Consider the following 22,557-nt stretch of genomic DNA (forward strand, 5'->3'; position numbering starts at 1 on the left):
GGTCAGATGAAAGAAATTCAATCAGGGAGAGTTTGGATCAGCAGAGCTGAGGAAGGAAAAATCTACAGTCTTCCAATCTTTGGCATGTCAAAGGGCACCTGGAAATTTTCAATGTGGCCCACAATGAAACAAGAGGATGGAAGAGAAGGAAAGATAGAAGGGCATCCAGTAGGAGCAAACTTTATGTCAGAACAAACAAAATGCCATCAAACTTTGGGCTGAGAACTATGCATCTGTGGGTCTTAAAACAACTTAAACCACATAAGACATGTAAGAAGATGCTCAAATATTAACTTGAAATCAGTTTTATAGATAGAGAAGTAGAGAGCAGAATGGTTAAGTTATATAATGAATAACCTTGACAGAGGGTCAAGATCTGGAATGTTCTCTATCCCTTCTGTAATAACCTATTGACAACCTTGCTCTTCCATTCACAGCTTTAAGTGCAACCAATAACATAATGACTATATTAGTCTGTGTTTCCAAGGAAACGGATGACTCAACCAAGTAAAATGACTAATACGCACTGGGAGGGGGAGGGTGATGGCAGCAATTAAATCAACAAATTTTAACAACAACAAAAAAACTGGTACAAAATGAAGTTTCTATCTATATGCAATGGAATCCATTGAACATTATGGTTCTTAACATAGCAGAGACTTATTATATCAACTTATTTCTCTACAGGAAGTTTAAATCTGGAAGCTATAAAGAAAATAAATAAATTTACCAATCATACGTCAAAGATGCAATGTATAAAGTATAGACTACTGATCAAGCCAGACACAGTTTTTAGGTGAATCTAATAAGAACTATTATTAGTGTCTGAGTAAAGATAACAGATAATGTTTGCTGACATAAACTAGTTTGATGGTTTTGACTATAGGAAAATAGGGAGTTACTTATCAATTAGGTCAAAATCATGTAAATTCAATCAGTTTATTTCTCTGATGGCCAAGCATAAGTATTAGAGTAGATAAGGGAAAACTATTTTTCTCCTCCTTGAACCTAACACAAGAGAGAACTACTTCTTTTCCGTTTGAACCTAATCCAGGGAATGGTAACCATGAGTCTATGAAAGGGGTAGGTTGCTAGCAGGCGGGGATGTATAGGCAGAAAGGGGAAATTTGGGACCCCTGAAAACACACGTACAATTTTGTGTGAACATGTTCCCCCCCCCCCCCCGCCCCCCGGGGAAGAGGTCCAACAGCCCTCCTTAGATTCTGAAAGGGTCCTGAGAATTAAAAAAAAAAATAAGTTAAGAAGAACTGCTTTAAAGGATGTGAGCTCAGAAAAGCTAGCTAGATTCAGGCTAAGTGAGAGAGCTTGGGTGTGTGAGCTCATGGCGTGTGCTTGCCTATGTGTTTGAAGAGCTGTGACAATGTGAGAGAACAGTACTGTGGAGTAAGAATGAATAGAGGGATTGGACAATACTTCACACTGCCAGAAATGGATTTTTCTTTATACTGAGAAAATCACTTTGCAATTGGGGTCCAAGTTACGTTATTTTATTCTTTGAATGACTTTGTGTTGAAGGTCATAAGGTACTTTGGACCAAAATGCAAATCTGTGAACTGTTAAGGATCCCTGAGCAAAGGAGAATCTCATCAGTGAATGAAAATTGTTCCACCTTAGGAAAATTTGCATTTAAATCACAAAGGAAAGGACTAAACTTAGCTGGGTTTTCTTTATGGTAATATTATTAGTCTTGGTATTTGTTTTTCTAGCTAATCTTATGGTTTTTCCTTTGAGGAGTTAGCTACAGAGGTCTAGCTATATAGGCTTTATAGGATTAGTGAGGTCTTTGTCTACTTGAGAGCTAATATCTGCATGACTAGAAACATTTAGATGGTGAATTAATCGTTCAGTGCTCCATCAATGTTTGGCATCATGGAAAAGGAGCATCCCTAGGATTTTGAAAACAATGTTGAATGTTGTAGAAATCATTTCTAAATGTGGGCATACAATCACCTTGTCCTTCCTCATTCGCTTTCCAGTAAGTATGTGCCCAAAGAGATATACTGATGGAAATGACAAGTCTCCATGAGGTGTAACACCCTAAGGTACGTGAACATTTGATTAGAGCAGGGTGCTATGACTTAATACCCCTCTAGACTCTCTAGGTGCACTTTACCCTTATAAAATCTTAATGTTAGCCTATTTTTAAAAAATCAGTCAAGGAACTTAACAGCTTTCTTCTCCATGACAGTGTCTGCAATTATAATTAAGAAACATTAAAATTGGGGGGCGCCTGGGTGGCTCAGTGGTTAAGCCGCTGCCTTCGGCTCAGGTCATGATCTCAGGGTCCTGGGATCGAGTCCCGCATCGGGCTCTCTGCTCGGCGGGGAGCCTGCTTCCTCCTCTCTCTCTCTGCCTGCCTCTCTACCTACTTGTGATTTCTCTCTGTCAAATAAATAAATAAAATCTTTAAAAAAAAAATAAATTAAAAAAAAAAAAGAAACATTAAAATTGGAATGAATTACTTTGAAAAATGATGGGGTCTTGTGACTGGAAGATGTCCTCAGCTAGGTGTGAAGGACTAACTTAGTCTGAGAAAAAGGAGGTAGATTCCAGAGCAAGCACAAAAATCTGAAAAATTTCAAGGAATGTCCTCATATATTCAAATTTCCATGCTTGTGTGAACATAATGTTAAGTGGAAATGACCCAAGACTTCTCATATGTTTTGACTGGCCTTGATGGTGCCCTGTATATAGAAGTTACTCCATCAATGTCTCTGTTCTCCCAGGCACTATTTTTGGTCACTATCTTTCAGGACAATGAGGTGATGCCTGAGGCAACAACTGTTTTATGGATGAGTTTATAGGATGGCATCAAAATCTCCTGGAACAAGAGAAACTTTCAGCCTAAAGTTCCCAAGGTATGTGTCAGGGATAAAGCTGTCATAACCAACTGGAGAGAAGACTCTATCCATTTACCCAGAAGAAAGAAAACAGGTCTGTCTACCCTCACTGGTATGGGCAGGGGTGGTTCCCTTTTCTAGGACTCCAGAGGGCATATATTTGCATCCTGTGGCCTCAGAAAAGGAGAAATAAAGCTGATTAGGCCATAGTCTATTTAGTTGTAATCTTTGTGTAACTTCAGAACATGTAATACCAGAAGGTATGAATTCCTTTCAAAAGGTGTCAAAATACTTTGGACTCCCAAAAAAATTCCTAGAATGGATTAAGAAAGTCTAATGATGAATGCTTTAATCTTTTTTCCTCCCCCAATGGAATAGAGCTTTCAAGTGTAAAAAAAACAAAAAACTGAGTTCTTCCTTCCTTATCAGGGTACACAAACACAGACTTCTAGCTTCTTTTTTATGAAGTAACCACTTCAAAAGACTGAACCTGGAGAACTTGGAAAATGTAGCCTTTTGGATCTGGCATTACCTCTACCTGCTAGAATGAAACAAATATTTTTGATCAGTGTCCATCGTGACCAACAGAGGTTGAGTGACTTACCTGAGCAGCTGGAAGTACTGAGATCCATGTCAGTGACAGCAATGCTAACAGGGAAGGCCACACATACAGGGAAGTCAACACTTCCTGGGTCTCCAAAGGAGTGGGCATGTTGACATATGTCCTTTGTCCCTATTCCTGCATCTTAGGCTCAGGGTTAAAATATGGGCAACTGCACTTTCTGCTCTTTCTGGCAACGTCTTTCTCTTCACGTTATCTCATTCTTGCTTTTTCCTCATCCGCTAAGCAAACAGAGATTAGAGGAGACTTACCTTAATTCCAAAATACTAACGGAGTTTCCCGAGGGAAATATTCGTCTTACAAAATTAAAGTCGCCAACATACACACTACCATCAGGGCCAGAAGCTAAGGCAACAGGAGCAAAGAGTTTGTTGTTGTGAGCTGGGCCATTGCAGTTGGTACAGGCTACACTCCGCTGGTGTCCATTACCCATTATGGTTGATATAACTGGGGGCTGCTGGGAAATGAACATATTTTCTCCATTCCCTTTATGGATGATTCCTAGATTTAAGAAAAAAAAAAAAAAGAATAAAAAGCCCACAATTACCACACAATATTCTCAGTAACATTTTAATCTCCCTCTCGTTCAAAGCAGCATCGAACTTTGGCTTGGCATAAAAGAACCTGGGAGTGACGCACTGTCGTTTTGTTTCACTGCGTAGCCACCACAAACAGTAGCATAACACTTGGCCTCAGTTTGTCTACCTGTGATGTGGGTTAATACATCCAGGCCCGTTAGTGCTGATTCTAAATGCCTCAATAAAACATTTGATGAATAACTTCTAATGATCACCTGTTCACTTTGGGCTCTGTGAATAATCTGTGGCTAATTTTTCATCTCATGGCTGACTTTCTCCTGATGCCCGGTACACACCTGTCTGACTTCAAATTACCCTCACTATGCAACTGACTGGTTCCTGAAAAGGAAGTATCAGTCAATTTTAATATTAACCTTAGCAAAACACCATCAAGAAGGTAATCTACTTCGGTGAAAAGAAAAAAAGTCATACCACTAGAATGTACTTCAAAGATATAAGAAAGGAACTTGAATTTTCCACTCTTTTGGACCATATCTCACTATCATCAGTGCACGAAATAGAGATACTGACTTATGAAAATGCTTGAAAATACTGTGTAGTCATTCTCTTTGGGCAATCTCATCCATTCTTACAGATTTAACTCTTATCTCTGTAGGCTGAAACTTTCTCCTGTCCAGAGTTGGCACCTGCCCTGCAATTTCCTGCTCAATCGCCCCCACTTGGATGCCTCGCAGGCCCCCCAAACTCAACAGAGTAAAAGGGAAATCTATTTTTCTGCTCCCCCTACCAAACCCTGCTCTTCCTCCTGTGTTGCCTACTCATCTTAGGATGAGTGTACATGAGTGTATTCACCCAAGTTGGAAATGTGGGCTTGACTGCGGCTCTTCTTTTTCTCACTCACTACACCTAATTCATTATGAAACCCACTATGAGTCTAACTCCTACGATATGCTGAACCAGTTTTGTCACCTCCATTGCTATCATTACTGCTTTAGTTCAGTGTTTCTTTACTTCTTCGTCTCCCGGTCTCCACACATACCTATCTCCCCACCATCCCCCCTCTACCTCTTTCCATTGAGATTGTTTTAGTGTGTGGCTTAGAATCTTTCAACAGCTCCACTTCCTTCGTAGAATAAGGGGCACCTTCCCTATTATTAAGGCATACAAAGTCCTTCATGACTTGACCACTGCCTACTCTCATCATCCTCTTATTTGTATCTCGATTCCAGTGATAATGAACTGTTTTACAATTACTTTCACATTCTCCCATTCTGTCCTGCTTTTGTATATACCTTTCCGTCTGTCTTGAAAGCCCTCCTCATCTTATCTGCTTGGGGAGCTCTTACCTATCCCTCAAAGTTCAGCTCAGTTTTCCCCCCAGTACTCTGTCCAGGCAGAATGAGTTACTTCCCCTTTGTGCTCACAGTTTGTTTTCCGTAGCTCTGTTATAACAGCGACTATGTTGTATGATACAGTTTTCATTACTTCTCTATCTTTCTCATTAGAGGATGGGCTCCATAAAGACAGACTCTCTGTCTTACTCTTTTCTGCGTTTTAGTGCCAATCTTTGTGGCCAAGTCATTGTAAGAGCTTAGTAAATGTTCGAAATAGGCTTTGAGTCTCTTGTAGTTTCCTTGTCAACTCCCAGTGATTTTGCAAACCTGCTGAACCTGGGCAGAAAAATCCAAGGAACAAGAACTGCTGTGCTCAAGTCTGCTCACAATGAGCCCGGGCAGGTAAAACACCCATGCTGTGAGAAGACATGCCAACGTGTCAGACAGAAGTAACTGATGGTAAGTGAATGAATACAGTAATCTTGTAGAGTCTTCTCCCCCCTCCCCCATTGCCCCTGCTCTCTATCTCCTTGGATTGTCTGTTACTCTCCCTAAACATTTCCTGAAATGTCTTCCCCAGTTTTATTTCAGCTTTTGGTCCCACAGTCCTACAATAGACACCACTAATCACTCTGAAATAGGAACTTTGTTGGCAAAAATAAGTAAGAGGGTAAAACATGCACAATACCATAACACCAAATATGTACTTGGAAGGGGCTTTCCAGGAAACAAGTCCCATACATCATACAGCCTTCAGATTTCAAGTCTAGGTACTTTGACTCTCCCTTCCTACGGTGATTTTTGCCTATTTTTTCAACGTATGATCTGCAGGAGCAGCTATGAGCTTATGTCCCAACAAATTTGTCTTTTACAGTAGAACTGTGAGATATCTTGAGGATCACTACTTTTTTTAAAAAAATTTTTAATTTTTTTATAAACATATATTTTAATCCCCAGGGGTACAGGTCTGTGAATCTCCAGGTTTACACACTTCACAGTACTCACACTTCACAGTACTCACCCTCCCCAATGTCCATAACCCCACTCCCCTTCACCCAAACCCTCCCCCCAGCAACCCTCAGTTTGTTTTGTGAGATTAAGAGTCACTTATGCAGTCATCAAAAGAAATGAAATCTTGCCATTTGCGACATCATGGATGGAACTAGAGCGTATCATGCTTAGCGAAATAAGTCAAGTGGAGAAAGACAACTATCATATGATCTCCCTGATATGAGGAAGTGGTGATGCAACATGAGGATCACTACTTTCTTATTAATAACTTTATTAGACAGTAAAAAAATTCGTAAGATTTCGAACAGTTAATTCAGTAAGATTAATAGGACTGGATTTCATTTCACACAAAAAAACACTTAATCGCAATGCGCTCAACGCTACAGTTTAAATGAATTGGAAGTGAATGAGAACTGGGATGACCATCAAACAACATCATCGAAAAGAAACCTCCTGATGATCACTAACTGAATATCCTACCAATGAGACTATGATATGTTCTCGAACAAATAAGGAAACCAACTGTTTAGCATGTCTGTATTTCAGCAATGCATTATAGGTTATATCACTCAAAAATATGTCCAATTATTAGCTTGGAAATACCAGATTTGCTATTAACATCTATTTTCACAGGTAGATCTCCATCTTTTTTATATCAATATAGCGGTATAGTTAACAATTACCTTCAAAATGACATGTTATTACCAGGCTCCTGGCAATTTAAAAACTAAAGATGGCTATTCTAAACCATTCTTCTAAGCCTGCAATTCTAAAACTCCCCTTTTCTATTAGAAAGCCCAGCACTCCATCAAAGAAGAAGAATGATTAAAGGAAATAAAACATAAGGCAATGTACTTTCTGATTACATCTCAACAATTGATGTCTTGCTTTCATGCAAGGTATTAAAGTGCCCGTGTACTGAAATTACCATTCCTGTTTAAAGCTGAAGCAATCAAAACAAAAATGGGCAAACCCCTTTTGTATTGCCCTGGAAAAATAGATCATTCTGAAGGGTGTTTTTGTTGTTTCAAGAATCTGTTTAACCTTCCATTACATAGAACCAGGGCATACCATCTAGCAACAATGATTTAACGCCAATTCTTCTGCAAAAGGTGGCTTTGAAAATATTTTGTTTATGTTCCTGGAAATCTTGATCAATTACGGCTGCCTCCTTTCCAGTTTATTCTGCCACACATGCTCATTTTGAAAACAGAATCAAATGATCCTAGGACAACGCACATTTTTATATGAAGGCCAACTTCCTGCTAAGGGTTGGGTGTCTTGTTGGCAGTCAACAAAGAAACCCCACTGAATGGGGCCTACTGCACATTTTCTCCCCTAAGTTTTCCTTCTCTCTGCCAAAAAGCCAGGTCTGCTGTATAATAAGTTAAGCATACTTTTAAACGCACTACTCACACCCTCCTGCTACCTTGCTCAGAACTTCTTTTGAAGCTTATAAATAAGTTTGAAATAAAAATTCCCCTCGGAAGCCAGTGGGTGGTGCTTTATGCTGATTTCAAAGAAGAAACCATTTTTCAGACTTATGAACAACCAGGGACACAATACATATTTCTCTTAGGACTTGACTGAGAGGATATAAACACAAGCTGGGAGATATGCCAGTGTGATCAATGGAAATTTACTTCCCCTCCCAGTAAAACCATTTGTCGACAAACTATTGGCCTGTTTTGGAGACTAAGTTAAAAGAAATTCTTTATCCATTTCAGACAGATGACGATATCCAATTAGTGCCCTGGCTTGTTTTCTTTAATAATTTTTTAACACTCAACTGGGAGATATGTTTGATACAAAGATAGACTAAAACAAATAGCTTACCTCAGTAATAGATGATTCATGTACACATTTTATTCCTCATAATTTTAAAGAACTGATTTATCTTAAAAGGTAAGGATATATACTTTCTGTAATCACTAAGAAGATGTATTTTGAAGGAATAATATTGCAAAATACAAGTTCCTGGTTTTTTTTTTTTTTTCATCTCAGAAAGTAGAAACCATCTACATATATCAGGCACAATATTTGGAAACAATTCTCTGCAACCAATGGTTAATTGTCAGGTAAATATAATTGCTGCAACTAAAATGACAAATGGTCTGAAAACACTGCCTTCTAGAAGCTACCCACTGCATAATGATTTTGCAACTAAAGAAAAACTGAAGAAGTGAATGGCAGCAGACATCCAATCTAATTACAGGTGTCTTTTTAACCAGTGAGAGGAAATTGGGGGAAGATAGATTCTTGTTTCTAATCTGCCATCTGTCTCAGATCAAAAAAGCAGGGTGCCTAAAGAGTTAGGCTTTTTCCAGAAAGAAGTGGAGTGGGGGAATTTGGAAAGACGGTTGCTCTTGCCTTAATCAGTCAGAAAAGACTGTCTGACCTGAGGGGGAAAGAGCATTGCTTTCTAAATTGGTCTTTTCAAAGCTGCTCCTTCACACTTATCATTCCTGCTTCTAAAACTGCCTTTGTGGGTGGGATTTAGACTTTGAAAACATCCCAAGAGAGGTGTTCATGTCCAAGGTCAGGCTGAAAGGCAGTGGCAGAGCTGGCTTCAGATCTGTTTCCTGGCAAGTGTGACAAGTTCTTGGTTAGAAATACAATGTGCCTACAAATGAGATGATCCAATGAAAAAATGTTCCTTTAAAGAAAAAACTATCTAAAATAAGGTTTCTTTCTCAGAATAAAATTCTCAGAAAGAGACAGAGAGCAGATTCAGTGGAGCTGGGGTGAGCACAAGGCATCTTTTTGGGGAGACAACAATATCCTGAAACGGTTGTGGTGCTGGGTGCACAACTCCACAACTTATTAAAATCACTGACGTGTACATTTAAAGTGGCTGAGTTGCATGGTGTATAAATTATACTTCAAAAAAGGTGTTAAAAAGATTCTCAGAAAGAATTCAGTACCTCTTGCCTAAAAACTGCTGACTGGCAAAGTAGGGGTGGAGAGAACACATCTGTGGAAATAAGGGGGATCCCAAAGCCAACTTTCTCAATGGCTCCCCTCTGCTCTGAATTTCTAAGCCTGTGTGAAGAAAATAGTAAGAGGACACAGGGCTGGGAACACACAGCTGGGGGCTGGTTCAATTGAGGTCATTTCCCACTTTGTGCTTAATGTCAATGACAGGCATTTGAAAGAGACAATCCATACAAGCCAATAAAAGTGTGTGGAAAAGATCCGGCTGCTTAAAATGTCAAACTCTTTCAAATCAAAACAAAAAACCTCATAATTTAATAAGTGGCATCTGCCCTTTCGTTTTTGTACTTTTAAAACTGTGATTCTCCTTTTGACAACAGAAAAGAGTTGACATTTTATATCTATGCCCGAATCTTTGCTCTCAAATAAAACAAACAATTTGAAATGGAATTTAGAATGTTCCTTGAAAGAGTGGAAGGAGGGATAATGAAGGGGTCCCATCCTGGGACTATGGTGGGTGGTGTCACATCTTGGTTGAAGCAAACCTGGTTCGTTTAGCCAATCAAAATTTTTCAGCCCATGTGGCTGGCTGACTCAGCTGACTCAATGATGGTGCAAACAAAATAAGATCATAGGTGTGATTATAAAATGGATCTCTTAGCCTTGGTCAGTTCATGGCCCTATGAGATAAGCTGAACTTCACCAGTTGTTTCCTAAAGGTCAGATGCAGACAAGGATGGCTGCATGGAAGAGTGTAACTGTCTCAAGACATTTGCATCCCAAGTCCTGGAGAAATAACCCAAAGTCCATGTTCTACTAATGCTTGCTGAGAATCTGTGTCTTTGGATGAAAAGGAATGAGATTTTGAAATGAAAAGTTCCCAATAGATGTTCATATGAAAACTGGACAGGAACACCAATAACCAACTCCCCAGAAAGATGAAAAACAAGGTGGAGGAACTTGGGTGAAGCGTTTATAACCAGGGTAGTGAAATCAGTTTGTCTGAGAGACCATGGGCTCAAGGGCCACCTGGGTTCCCTCTCCTGATTCAGTTAACATGTAAATTGCAAACTAGGAGAAAGGGACAACAGATGGAAGATGACAGTGTCCTAGCTCTCTGCCTTTTCCTCTTTTCCTAAGTCCAAGACTTGGAATACTTGAAACTAAGTGAAGTCCAGGACTGCCCTCTTCCCTAGATTCCTTCACCACTTCTCCTGTCTTCCTCCTGCCTTTTCTTTTTTTAACCATTACTGTTCCTTGATTCAGTTCCTAGCTTCTCACTGGATCTACTGACATTTATGTGGACAAACAACTATGGTAGAGAGAAAGAGCACAGGGCTCTAGTCACTTATGAACATTGGGGGAAGTCACATGACTGGAAGCCTTTGATTCTTGATTTTTAAAATGGGATTAATGCCACACTGCAGGGTTGTTGTATTTAAAAGGGGATGGAGGGCACCAAAGCCTTTTGCAAAGTGTTACCACATGGATGATTCCTCAATCCTAAGGTGCACATTTTGCTCCACATTTTTAACATCTCTGAAATAAGTCTGTATCTTGCAATCAGTGTATGTCATAGTTTAATTGGCAGCATTTCCCGTAAAATACTGGCATGATTGATGGAGTGTTAGATTATATAAAACACAATATACTTTTAAAAAAGTTGGTTAGTGGGGCGCCTGGGTGGCTCAGTGGGTTAAAGCCTCTGCCTTCGGCTCAGGTCATGATCTCTGGGTCCTGGGATCGAGCCCTGCATCGGGCTCTCTGCTCGGTAGGGAGCCTGCTTCCTCCTCTCTCTCTGCCTGCCTGTCTGCCTCCTTGTGATCTCTGTCTGTCAAATAAATAAATAAAATCTTTTTTTAAAAAAAAGTTGGTTAGCGTCAGATACACTGGTTAATTACTTGGGATAGAGCAATGATGATAGATGATTCTTAAAACCCAGATTTATAGAACTTCATGATGAAGAGGTCTCAGTATACTAGCACTAATTTGAAATCAGATTGCTGTATTTGAAGATATATGTATTAATTTGGCTATCTCTAGGTGCTGGACTTCCAGGTAACTTTTTCCTTGTACTTTCCCAAGTTTTTCGCATCAAATATGTGTTGTGCATGTGTAATACATATATATAGCACTATGTATGTGTGTATATATATTGCATTAAGAAAACAGTAATAATAAATATTTTAAAAGCTTCTTAAGTGCAAAGAAATGGGCACTCTTGACCATGAAATGGACTATTATTCTTGAGGGAAACGTGGCAGTATGTCTGAAAAGTTTTAGAAACATGTACTTCTTTCCCTTTACGTGAGATACCTAAGTTAGGTAAATACATAGAGACAGAAAGTAGCATAGGAGCTGGGGAGGAGAAATGGGGAGTTACTATTTAATGGGTACAGATTTCCATCATTGGGATGATGGAAACATTCTGGAAATGGACAATGGTGATGGTTGCACAACACTGTGAATATACTTAATGCCATTGAATTGTACGTAGAAATGGTCAAAGTGGTAAATTTTGTTATGCATCTTTTATCACAATTTAAAAAAATTCCACTGGGGGTGCCTGGGTGGCTTAGTCGACTAAGCATCCGACTCTGGATTTCCACCCAGGTCATGATCTTAGTGTCATGAAATCGAGCCCTGAGGCAGGCTCCGTGCTGATGGAGCCTGCATAAAATTCTCCATCCTTCTGCTCCTCCCACCCCCACTAAAATAAATAAACAAAAATCTTTAACCCACTGAGCCACCCAGGTGCCCCAACAAAAACCTTTAAAACAATAAAAATAAAAATTATACATCCTTTGAAAATAAAATAAAATAAAAAAGCTGCTTACCACTTTGAGGATTCAGAATATGATGCTTATTCAATGACCAGCCTCCTAGGTTAGAAGCATCCATCTCAAAGCCTTGTAAGATGACTGTCCTTTTCTCCCAGAGGATAAAGTCAGGGCATGTTTCATATTCATATCCCACAGATACTGCAAACAAAGAGTTAATAACACATGAACACATTTCAAAGTATTTCCTTCATTTTTACAATGGTTGATAATTATGTGGGTATTACATTTGCTATTGAATTCTGATGCGGGTTGAAATTCGATTGCAAGTGCCTTCTCCTCACACAGCACGGCAGAGCGCCAGCATCCAAAAGTGATCACCAGTCAGCACGTACCGGGTACATACTCGGATGAGTGAGCGCGTGCTCTCTGTCATTAGGTACATACTGTATGTTTACTGACATCAAGCTTTGGGCTTTGGGGTTGGAGGCTGTGTTGTAAAACTGAAGAAACACTCTCTCTGAAGGCTTAAGCTATGCTGATACAATTTTTTTCTTTACTCTTTTAGAAGAGGCGCAAGGAGGGCTGGTTTCTTCTCTCTCTAGGGTGCAAAACGCACTTAGGAAGCCGGTTTTGGTGTGCTGGGTCACTTATACAACAACTGACTACACATGAGATTAATACAAATCGATTTGTCCAATTTATATTTTCTCTTGTGCTAACTGGCCTTTAGTTTGCCAAGAAGTGGGAGTTTGCTTTGAGCGTGGCAAGTGTAAATTCCACCTTGTGCACATTATATTTTGGTTTCTGCATAGAGCTAACCAATGGGATATCACCCAACATTTGGCCTCAACTCTTATGAAGCACAGATGTTGCGCATTAAACGTGGAACCCTGGAATGTCACTGAAATGGGAAGTGGGAAATGAGGTAGCAAGGGTTCCTCTGAAATATGTCAAGCTCAAGTACACCAAATCCCAGTCATTTTCTCAGTTGGTAAACCTGCTTACCTGCTGGAACCCCAGATTTCTGAGTCTTGAATTTAAAATGTTTTCTGTCCTCATAATGTCCTAAGCCTGAGAGTATTGGCTCATTAAACTGCATACCCCGAAGCTGCTTTCCCCCTTTCTGGAAGCTTCAAATATCCCTAGCTAGTAGTTGGCCATTGCTTTTCCAGTTTCTGTCTCTACCTGACTCTTAAGATGCCTCTGGAGAACTCATCCCACCTTTTGTCATTTGGCTATGAAAACTGGTAATGAAAATATGTGCTTAAACAATGCCAGAAAAATAGGACCTAAGATGAAAAATTAAAGCAAACTAGTTTCGGGTTTTGGCATTGGGTGAAGGGAAAAGATGGTAATTTTAGTCAAACTGATTTATATGTGCATGTGTGTGTATGAGCATATGTACATATAAGCCAAAAAGTCCTTATGATTATGAATATACAACTCTCTAGCATTGTGGATCATCTATGGTCAATTTTAAATCATATGTTGGCTTCTTTTTGTCCCTTGCTCTACCAAAGCTTTAATAGGGATCTTATAGGGCCATCGTCCTGGGATGTGTGACCTGTGCAGTCGCACAGGGGCCCATGTTTTGAAGGGTCCCACATTTTGTTTAATGCTCTGCTGCCACTGCCTTGAAATCCTTAATAATTTTTTAACACAAGGTTCTGTATTTTCACTTAACACTGGGCCCTGCAAATTATGTAGCCAGTCCTGATGGAGATGCCCTTCTACCCTGCCATCAGCTGGTGAAGACTCAGGGAAAGCAAACTCATTTTATTATTAGCCTTAACCAAGCATTATTAGCAAGGGAGATCAATGGGTAGTGGGAAAGATTAATCATAAAATGGAAATAATTTCTAAATGGAAATTAGTTCGGGATCATTCTGTGTCAATGCTGTTCTCTATTAAGGTGGATGGAAACAGAATTTCAGTGATGGAAAAGCATCTCAAAGGTAGTCTACTTTGGGTTTTAGATATGACACAAATCATTGCTGTCAAACAACCTCTTAGATATCATGACCCACAATGTTTGATAAACAACTCTGGTAGAGTGGAAAGAGTTGGTTTTAGAGCTAGAGTCAAAAAAGGTTTCAACTTTTGGGTCTGCCATTAACTAGCTATTTGGTGTCAGGTGAATTATTCTGCATCTCTGAGAATCATGGTCTTCTCTGGTAAGAAAGTCAGGACAGTGGAAGATGGGCTAGAATTGCTAATTTTTAGACCCTTTTGGGTCAGGTAAACTTTTATTATGAATTTGATAGAAGTTAAGAATCTTCTTAGATTTCTTCCTAGAAAGATGCAGATGAGGGGCGCTGGGGTGGCTCAGGTCATGGTCACGGGGTCAGGATTCCCTGCTCAGCAGGGAGTATGCTTCTCCAGCTCCATCTTCGTCTGTCCCTCCTCTGCTCATGCATTCTCTCTCCCTCTCTCTCAAATAAGTAGATAAAAATCTTAAAAAAAAAAGAAAAATGAAGATGTACACATAATTTTGTATATAATTCTAGAGCTTCAGTGACCTCCCGAAATCCAGATAGAGATCTCAGACCAAAGACTTTTTTTGCACTAGATAATTCGTACAGTGCCCCTTTGAGCACTAACACTCTGTGATTCCAAAGTGCATTCTCTCAACATCGTGTTTGATCGATTCTGGTTGGGGATTAAACCCAAAAGTCGAAGAGAGCATCGCATCTCATGTTGGCAAAATCAGGTGGCGAGAAAGCATACGTGGGGGCATGTTGGTGTGTTGAATAACACGGTTTCTGCTTCTCTTGCCAACATTTAAAAGTCCTGATGAATAAATAATCACAGCGACAATTACAGGTTCCCTGAAAGCCATCATCTCCTTCCCTACCATTGTCAGGATCTGCTTTTTGTACATTGTAAGCCTGGTGAGCTCCCTTAGAATCCTTTGTCCGGAAGGTGATTATGCAGTTTTGCAAATAAGTAGTGTGCCCTGGTGACCTCCGGTGGTGGTTTGGAGCCGGATTTTTCCCTCTCAGTAACAGTTAAAGATCCCCCTAACTCTGTGGCAGGAAATGCTTATATAAAGTATCAATTAAAGAGTTCTCAATGCAATGGTAATGAGATATACTCTTCACCTCATTCTGCTTTTGGAATTGCTCTCTCGTCCACAACAAAAAAGTGCATTGGCTGCAAACCCCACAATGATATTACTTTTTTCCCCTAGTCATGGCAAATAGCAACAAGGCAGCCACTTAATAAGTTCCCTCTAATTTTTATTAGGTTTACGTTCTTGGGAGAAAGCTCTATGAGCTAATAAAGTTATAATTTATACTTAAGACTTACCCAAAATCTCAACTAACTTTAATGAGAATGGCTGCATGTTGGGGTATTTTTGCATGTGGCTTCTTGCTCAGAGTAATAAGGCGAGGTTTCTTTCCGACAGCAGCCCATTTTAACATAATCCTAGAATTTGCAGTCAGTTTAGGAGAAGGCAGACATTTCACCCTACAGAGCTGAGCTACTCTCCAAATGCACAGGGAACTGGCAAATACAGAAGCAACCAATCCTAGACTTCTCTCGTGGAGGCAGACTGTAGCACACTAAATGCCTGCTCTTTTTCATATAAATAAAAATTGGGGGGAGAGGGGCTCTTCGGGGCTGGCAACGAAAATGCTGAGGTAAAGATGTTATGCAAGGAAGCTAATGTGCAAAATATGACGAGATTAGGCAGACGATTTTCAGCAGCTTCAGGATAAGGCTTCAGAAATCATAATCACTGCATTTATGAAAGTAATACATAATTAAAAGTAGTTTGATAGTGTGAGAAACTGACACGTTACCTCATGAACTCAAGGAATATCTAAAAATAATTTCATGACATTAAAACAACAAGATAAAAGCTTTTTTATCCAAAAGGAATCATTAAATAGAATAAACATTTCCCATTCTTTTCAAATAGATTAATGCAAAACAACAACAAACAAGAACAACCAAAGACAAGAGACCTAAAGAACCAAATGAAGGCCTTGGCAACAGTAGACTAAGACTAGACTATATAGATATAGTGCTATCTACTGAGAACAGGTATGCTCTCTTAGAACTTCTACCTTTTCCTATTCTCTGGTGATTTATCATAGGATAGGATGACCCCCAGAGACTCCTCAGTTTGACACATTGCTCAGTGGCCTGAAATGCTTTGTTGATTTATCTATTATTCCTGGCTCACCAGGAGTGTCAGAATTAGGTGATGAATTTTTATCAAGTGCCTTTTCAGCACTTATGGAAATATTCCCATAGTTTTCTTTTTTAACCTATTAAGCTGGTGAATTATAGCAATAGGCTTCCTAATGTTGAACCATCTTTGTGGTCCTAAAATAAACTCTATTCAGGGCACCTGGGTGGTTCAGTCGGTTAAGTGTCTGACTCTCGACTTTGGCTCAGGTCATGATCTCAGGGTCCTCAGTGGGGACTCTGAGATTCTCTCCCTCTCCCTCTGCTGTACATCGACCCCCACCCCCATCAAACAAACAAACAAACAAGCAAACAAATCTTTAAAAAAAATTCTTTGGTTATCATGTATTTTTTTTAAATGAATCACTGGATTTGTTTTGGTAATTCTTGGGATTGATACCCTAGCAGTATACAAAAATAAGGTTTAGACATGACAGTGCTAAAAGTGAGGTAGCAGGATGAAGAAAAGTGAGGTAGCAGTAGGAAAAGAAAAAAGCATCCAGCAGTGAAGTAACCACACAAGAGGTCCTGTACACTGAAATCTAATACAATGAGATTTTTTTCCCCTAGCTGCTCTGTTTGAGCCTCACTGTGTAGTAGTGAACCCAGAACATGGATGACCTAGAGGCCACCAAGGCAGGATGATGTTCTGGCTCACACTCACATTTGTGATGGCCTCTGTGTACCTGGGCACAGCTCTCCTCTCCCTTGGGGGCATGTCATTCCATTTCATAGGCAAGGCTAAGGGGTCTGCTTTAGCCTCCAGCTTTGTTCATTTATTTGTTCAGTCATTCAACCAATGTGCAATATTTAATGGGGATCTCTTATTAGGAACTGGAACTATGAGGATGAAGAACACAGAACAAGACAAGACTTCCTCCTGTCACTGCCTCTCCCCCCGGCCACATGGAGCTCACATTCTAGTGGGAGGACGAAATATAAAAACCACACACACACACACACACACACACACACACACACACAGAGTGATAAATGTTATGACGGGAAAATGAAGTGTATTAGTAATGAGTATAACAAGAGAATTTAAGGTGGAATGGTGAAACAAGGAAAAGCCTCTTTATGCAGAAGGGGGTTTATCTTACGAAGTATAGGGAAGAACATTCTAGAGAGAGCAGCATGTGTGCAAGGCCTTGAGGCTTGGTATCTCTGGGAGATTTAAAAAAGGTCAGGGTGCCTAGAGGGTGGGTTTCTCTCGAGTGTATCAAAAGCCAATGAAGAACAAACCCTTCCTCTTCCCAGTGTGAAATAAAACAGAACATTACTATCTTCTTGCAGTACTTAGGCATTTTTCTTGGGAGAGGTTTTAGGAAATAGAGTCACCTTGAAAATAGACTGGTTATCTTTTAAAACAATGTGATTGATTAAAAGGGATACAATGGTATAATAGAAAGAAGGGGGCTGTTATTTAATAACTCAGCAAACCTTCACTGAGCTGCTCTATGTGCCATGCAGGTGATGGGCTGAGCACTGCAGATACAGTGGATATTACCCAGGGTAGGATAATTTGTCATTTGAGAGAGGCCAGACCCTGAAGGGTTACCTATCTTTTGGAACTTTCATCCACAACCCCTTTAATAACTATCACAAAAATAATATCGCCTTACATTTATATAACGCACAATAGTTAAATACATTTTTGTGTATATTACCTAAATGGAAGACTCACAAAAACCTATGAAGAAGATACATTTACTCCCATTTGATAGATGTGATGAGAGTCAGAGAGGTAGTGTGACTAGTTCAAGGTCATCTGGCTAGTAAATGGCAGTGACTCATCAGCAAGTGCTTCTTTCCGCTATGCTAGATCACAGTTATAAAGGGCAAGACCCATGGTTCAGAAGTGCTAAATAAATAATTTTTTAATTTACTCTGAGTTAAAGAGATAAGGATTGGAAGGAGGCCGGGCCTAGCCTTGAAGGAAAAGTACCCTGTGTTCTGGTTGGCCCAAAGTAGCATCCAGTTATGTTGTTGTCTTGATGTAATTATGAACAGCTTCCCAAGCATCAAAAGTACCTGGTTTGAATAATAAATTATATGGTCACCCAATCTTGGAGAGATATCTCCATCCTGCTCTGGTATGGGTTGGTAGAGGGGACTAGAAGGCAAGAACAATTATAAATGCTACCTTGGAAAATAGGACCTATGGTTTGGAAAATCATCCAAAGATTCTGTCTCTTGACTATGTCATCTTACCAATGGCTTTCAAATTCTTATGCCTGAAAGTTATTTGTGACCCAGCATATACATGGGGAGACACACACACACACACACACACACACACACGCGTATAATCGAAGCCAAGTTTTCTAGAACAACGTTCTCCTAATAGCTTTACATTCTGGTATTTTCTATTCTATTCACTTTTGTTCTATGCCATTCCATTCTGTTCCATTTTGTTCCATGAAAAAAATACTGGTCGGAGCAGTGGCACAGTGGGTGGCACAGTGGATTAAGCCTCTGCCTTTGGCTCAGGTCATGATCTCTGGGTCCTGGGATTGAGCCTTGCATCGAGTTCTCTGCTTATCGGGGAGCCTGCTTCCCCATCTCTCTGGCTGCCTGTCTCTCTGTCTACTTGTGATCTCTCTCTCTGTCAAATAAATAAATAAAATCCTAAAAAAAAATTACTGGTCAACTCACCAGAGAGATTTCATAATCTACTAATGGGCGTGCCTAGCAGTTTGAAATGGGCATGGACCATTGCTTACCAGGATATCAGCGTCATTTAAAAATCCTGGTAGGCTCCAGGCACGCTTACTTCTGGAGGTCCTATCTCACATCTTGTCAAACGTATTAAAATGGATACAACCCACAACACATACCCTGCATTAAACATATTTCATATGCAAGTGTGAAAATTGAGAAGCAATTGACAAGCTGACATAATGCTTCATTTTGTAGACATGTATTTAAACATTTATTAATGTTGATTTTCTGGTTTTCTTTTCATATTTTGGTGCCAATATACTTATTTTTCAGGTTGCAAACATTTTCACCGGTCCTTGAAAAACTCATATCCTTGGTGCTCTGCCTATAAAGCTGAATGGATAAAACAGCCCTGCTCTCAGTTAACGATTATGAATTCATGAGTGGAGCGAAATGATGAAAGATTATTATCTCTGCTAGCTTCTTTGACAGAAAGCCACTGGGGCGTTGAATTGGGTGCTCGGTAAGGTGGGTTGGTCAATTTAGTGAAAGGAGGCCTCAGGGAGAGGCGTGCAGAACTCAGGACTGGGAGATCCGAGTTTGAATCCCTGCTCTGGAGAGGACTTTAGGCAAGTCACTTGCTCTTTCTGAACCTCAGTTTCCCCCTCTGCAAAACGAGGATCATATTCACTGCCCTATGCCTATAAGGCAGGAATGTTATAAGGATTAAAATGAGATCATGTACGTGAGAGTACTTCGCAAATTGTAAAGCACTACCTATTTATTATTAAAATATTCAGTGGCTGAGATTTTTGTGGCTGCCCAGCCTGCGTAGGTTTTACTGAAGGGAAATTTATGAACACTAAAGCATCGTTCTCGGCGATGTTTTGTGTGCACAAAGCAACCGTAGCTTAGTACCTATTACTATTAATGTTCCCTTGTTTCTCTCTAACACAATTTAGACAGACTCCTATGCACCGTGAACCTTTAGGAAGTCTAGTTCTCTCTGAAACACCACTCTTTCTTGCCAAACTACTGTATTAAATAATTATGCAATTGTTGTTGCCAATAACCTTGAAAAAAATAGAATTCTTTATTGCAGTGCTACTAAAGGCGATGGCTGATTTTCTGAACTTCCAGGACTTCAAACCGCTGCGATTTAATTTAATTAAAATGAAGACCGGGCAGAATGCATTATTACATATTGATAATGTATGCGGACCCAGGCAGACATAGGGAATTATTTTGACAAAATTCATATAATGGATGCAGATCAGAGCCCCCAAACAAGCCAGTTTGTCAAATTAAATAAGCCATCTCTAGAATTTTAACAGCTCTGTGAACTTAACAATAATGATTTTTTTACACTGTTTTGCAAGAGGCAGAGTTGGGAAAGAAACTAAATAATATACAATGATTTCCAGACATCATACCTTATTTAGAACTAGAGAATCAAGTACTAGGGCCAAATTATTTCAAATGCACAGATGGAGTTTTTTAGCAGTGGAGTCTTATCTGTGTATCAGACAACAAAATCTTTAAGCCGGATGAACTAGAGATTCTGGTATTTGTACTGCAACCCTGGGGGTGATTTTACTCTTCTTCTACTTGATCAATATTGTACTTGGATTAATCAATCTTATCAGTTGTCATTGATACTTTCCCAAGGAAGTAGTTCACACAATCTCTGTTGGTAATTTACTTACTCTGGTATTATCCCTCTACTTGCGAAAGCTGTTGCATTGCAAACAAAACAACCCCAAACCAAAACCAAAACCAAAACCAAACAAAACAAAAACCGGTGGGATACTGTAGGATCTCAGGCACTCCTTTCTCACTGTGGCTGTCCCTCAACCTTCTATTCTTCCTCTGAGACACTCTATCCTTTCAGAATGCCACCAATACCCCTAGCTGAGCTACGTGAGAAACAAGAGTCCTACATTCCAAACTAAGTGGGCCTTTCAGTTTAGATATTCACCATCACTTCAAATTCAGCTTGTTTAAAGCTGATCTCCTCTTTCTCCATCGCCCAGAAATAGGTGGGACAGAGGTTCATATTTAATGGGCTTGAAAAGGAAAGAAGAGTGGGAGAACTTTCCAGCCATAGTTTTAACCCAAATCCTTGCTATAACTGGGACTGTATAGGTCAAGGTTTGCCTCCTATTACTGTTGTAACAGATTACCACAAACATAGAGGCTTCAAATGAGACATATTTATTATCTTACAGTTAAGGAGGTAAGAAGTCTGAAATGGGTCTCACTGTGCTAAAATCAAGGTGTCAGCAGGCTGATTCCTCCCAGAGGCTCTAAAGAAGAATCCATTTCCTTGCCTTCTGTAACTTCTAGAGGTCACCAGCATCCTTGTTGCTTGGCTCACTTCTCCCATCTTCAAGACCAGCAATATCTGACCCTGCTGTGCCTTTCTTCTATGGTTATACCTTCCTATGACTCTGACCTCCCTTTCTGACTCCATCTTCCACTTCTTCCAGGATAATCATCCCATCTCAAGGTCAGCTGATCATCCTTAATTCCTTTTGCAACCTTAATTCTCTTTTGCCATGTAGCATAATACATCCACAGATATCAGGGATGAACATCTTTGGGGGCGGTGGTCGTTATTCTGCATGCCAAAAGACTATACTAGGACTTCTGAATCTGAAGCAAACCTGAGAAATGACGTATATATAGCAACATTGTCAATATCTGGTGCAAAATGTAGTATGTTTCTTCTCACATTAGTTAAGCGATTATAAAATATGGGCAGGAGTACAGCTAAATATTTTCTTCATGTTTCAGATTTAGTCATGTCCATTAAGGTACAAGCTCAGCAGCCACATACTTGATCCCTTTGTCTTCATTCTTTTATGACCTGAACATTTATAGTCTGTTGTGTTCTTCAGGTGCTCACAATCCATCGGCAGAGAATTAGATTCTCCAACTTCATTCTACCACCTGCTCTAAAATTTTACCATTGTCAAATTCTCTTAGTCTTCATGGATATGGATATGGAGACTAGGTAGTAAGTAAAGATTCCTTTAACCATGATTATCAGGGACATTTCCTACAAGGTAAATATTCCATGACCCATTTTAGGCACATGCTTGAGATTATTTTGACTATTTGTTGGAGATCTTTGCCAGTGTTCTTTCTCTACCCTAAAAAATTATGTCCTTTACGTGCACATAAAATATTATGAGTAACACTTTTTTTTTTGTCCTCTCTGGATATTTCTGAGTACATCAATTTTCTTTTGCTTTTGTTACCGTTACTAGCCTTAAAAGTGAACCAACAACATATACTTTAGCATTTTAATTAAGGCCAATTTATAGTTAGAATGCTTCAGGAAGGTTTTTTTTTTTTTAAGATTATTTATTTATTTATTTGACAGAGAGATCACAAGTAGGCAGAGAGGCAGAGAGGAGGAAGCAGGCTCCCCGCTGAGCAGAGAGCCCAACGAGGGGTTTGATCCCAGGATCCTGGGATCATGGCCTGAGCCAAAGGCAGAGGCTTTAACCCACTGAGCCACCGAGGTGCCCCATTCTTCAGGAAGTTTTAACCAGGAATATCACTGTAGAAATAGAAAGTAAACCAATACCCATCGGCAAACAGTAG

At 39.7% G+C, this 22,557-nt stretch overlaps 1 protein-coding gene across 4 annotated transcripts in view; it reads right to left on the reverse strand.

The window, feature by feature from the left end:
- The window catches only part of TENM1 (teneurin transmembrane protein 1), an 801,117-nt gene that overhangs the window by 110,515 nt on the left and 668,045 nt on the right, over positions 1-22,557 (reverse strand). For all 4 annotated transcript variants that reach the window (XM_059156967.1, XM_059156964.1, XM_059156965.1 and 1 more), the window contains exons 21-22: positions 12,139-12,282; positions 3,735-3,984 (exon numbers count right to left, since the gene is read on the reverse strand). In XM_059156967.1, coding sequence (XP_059012950.1) covers positions 3,735-3,984; positions 12,139-12,282 — 394 coding nt within the window. The remainder of the gene's footprint in view (positions 1-3,734; positions 3,985-12,138; positions 12,283-22,557) is intronic.

The sequence above is a fragment of the Mustela lutreola genome, chromosome X (genome assembly GCF_030435805.1).
Source record: "Mustela lutreola isolate mMusLut2 chromosome X, mMusLut2.pri, whole genome shotgun sequence".
In the NCBI taxonomy this organism is placed as follows: Eukaryota; Metazoa; Chordata; class Mammalia; order Carnivora; family Mustelidae; genus Mustela; species Mustela lutreola.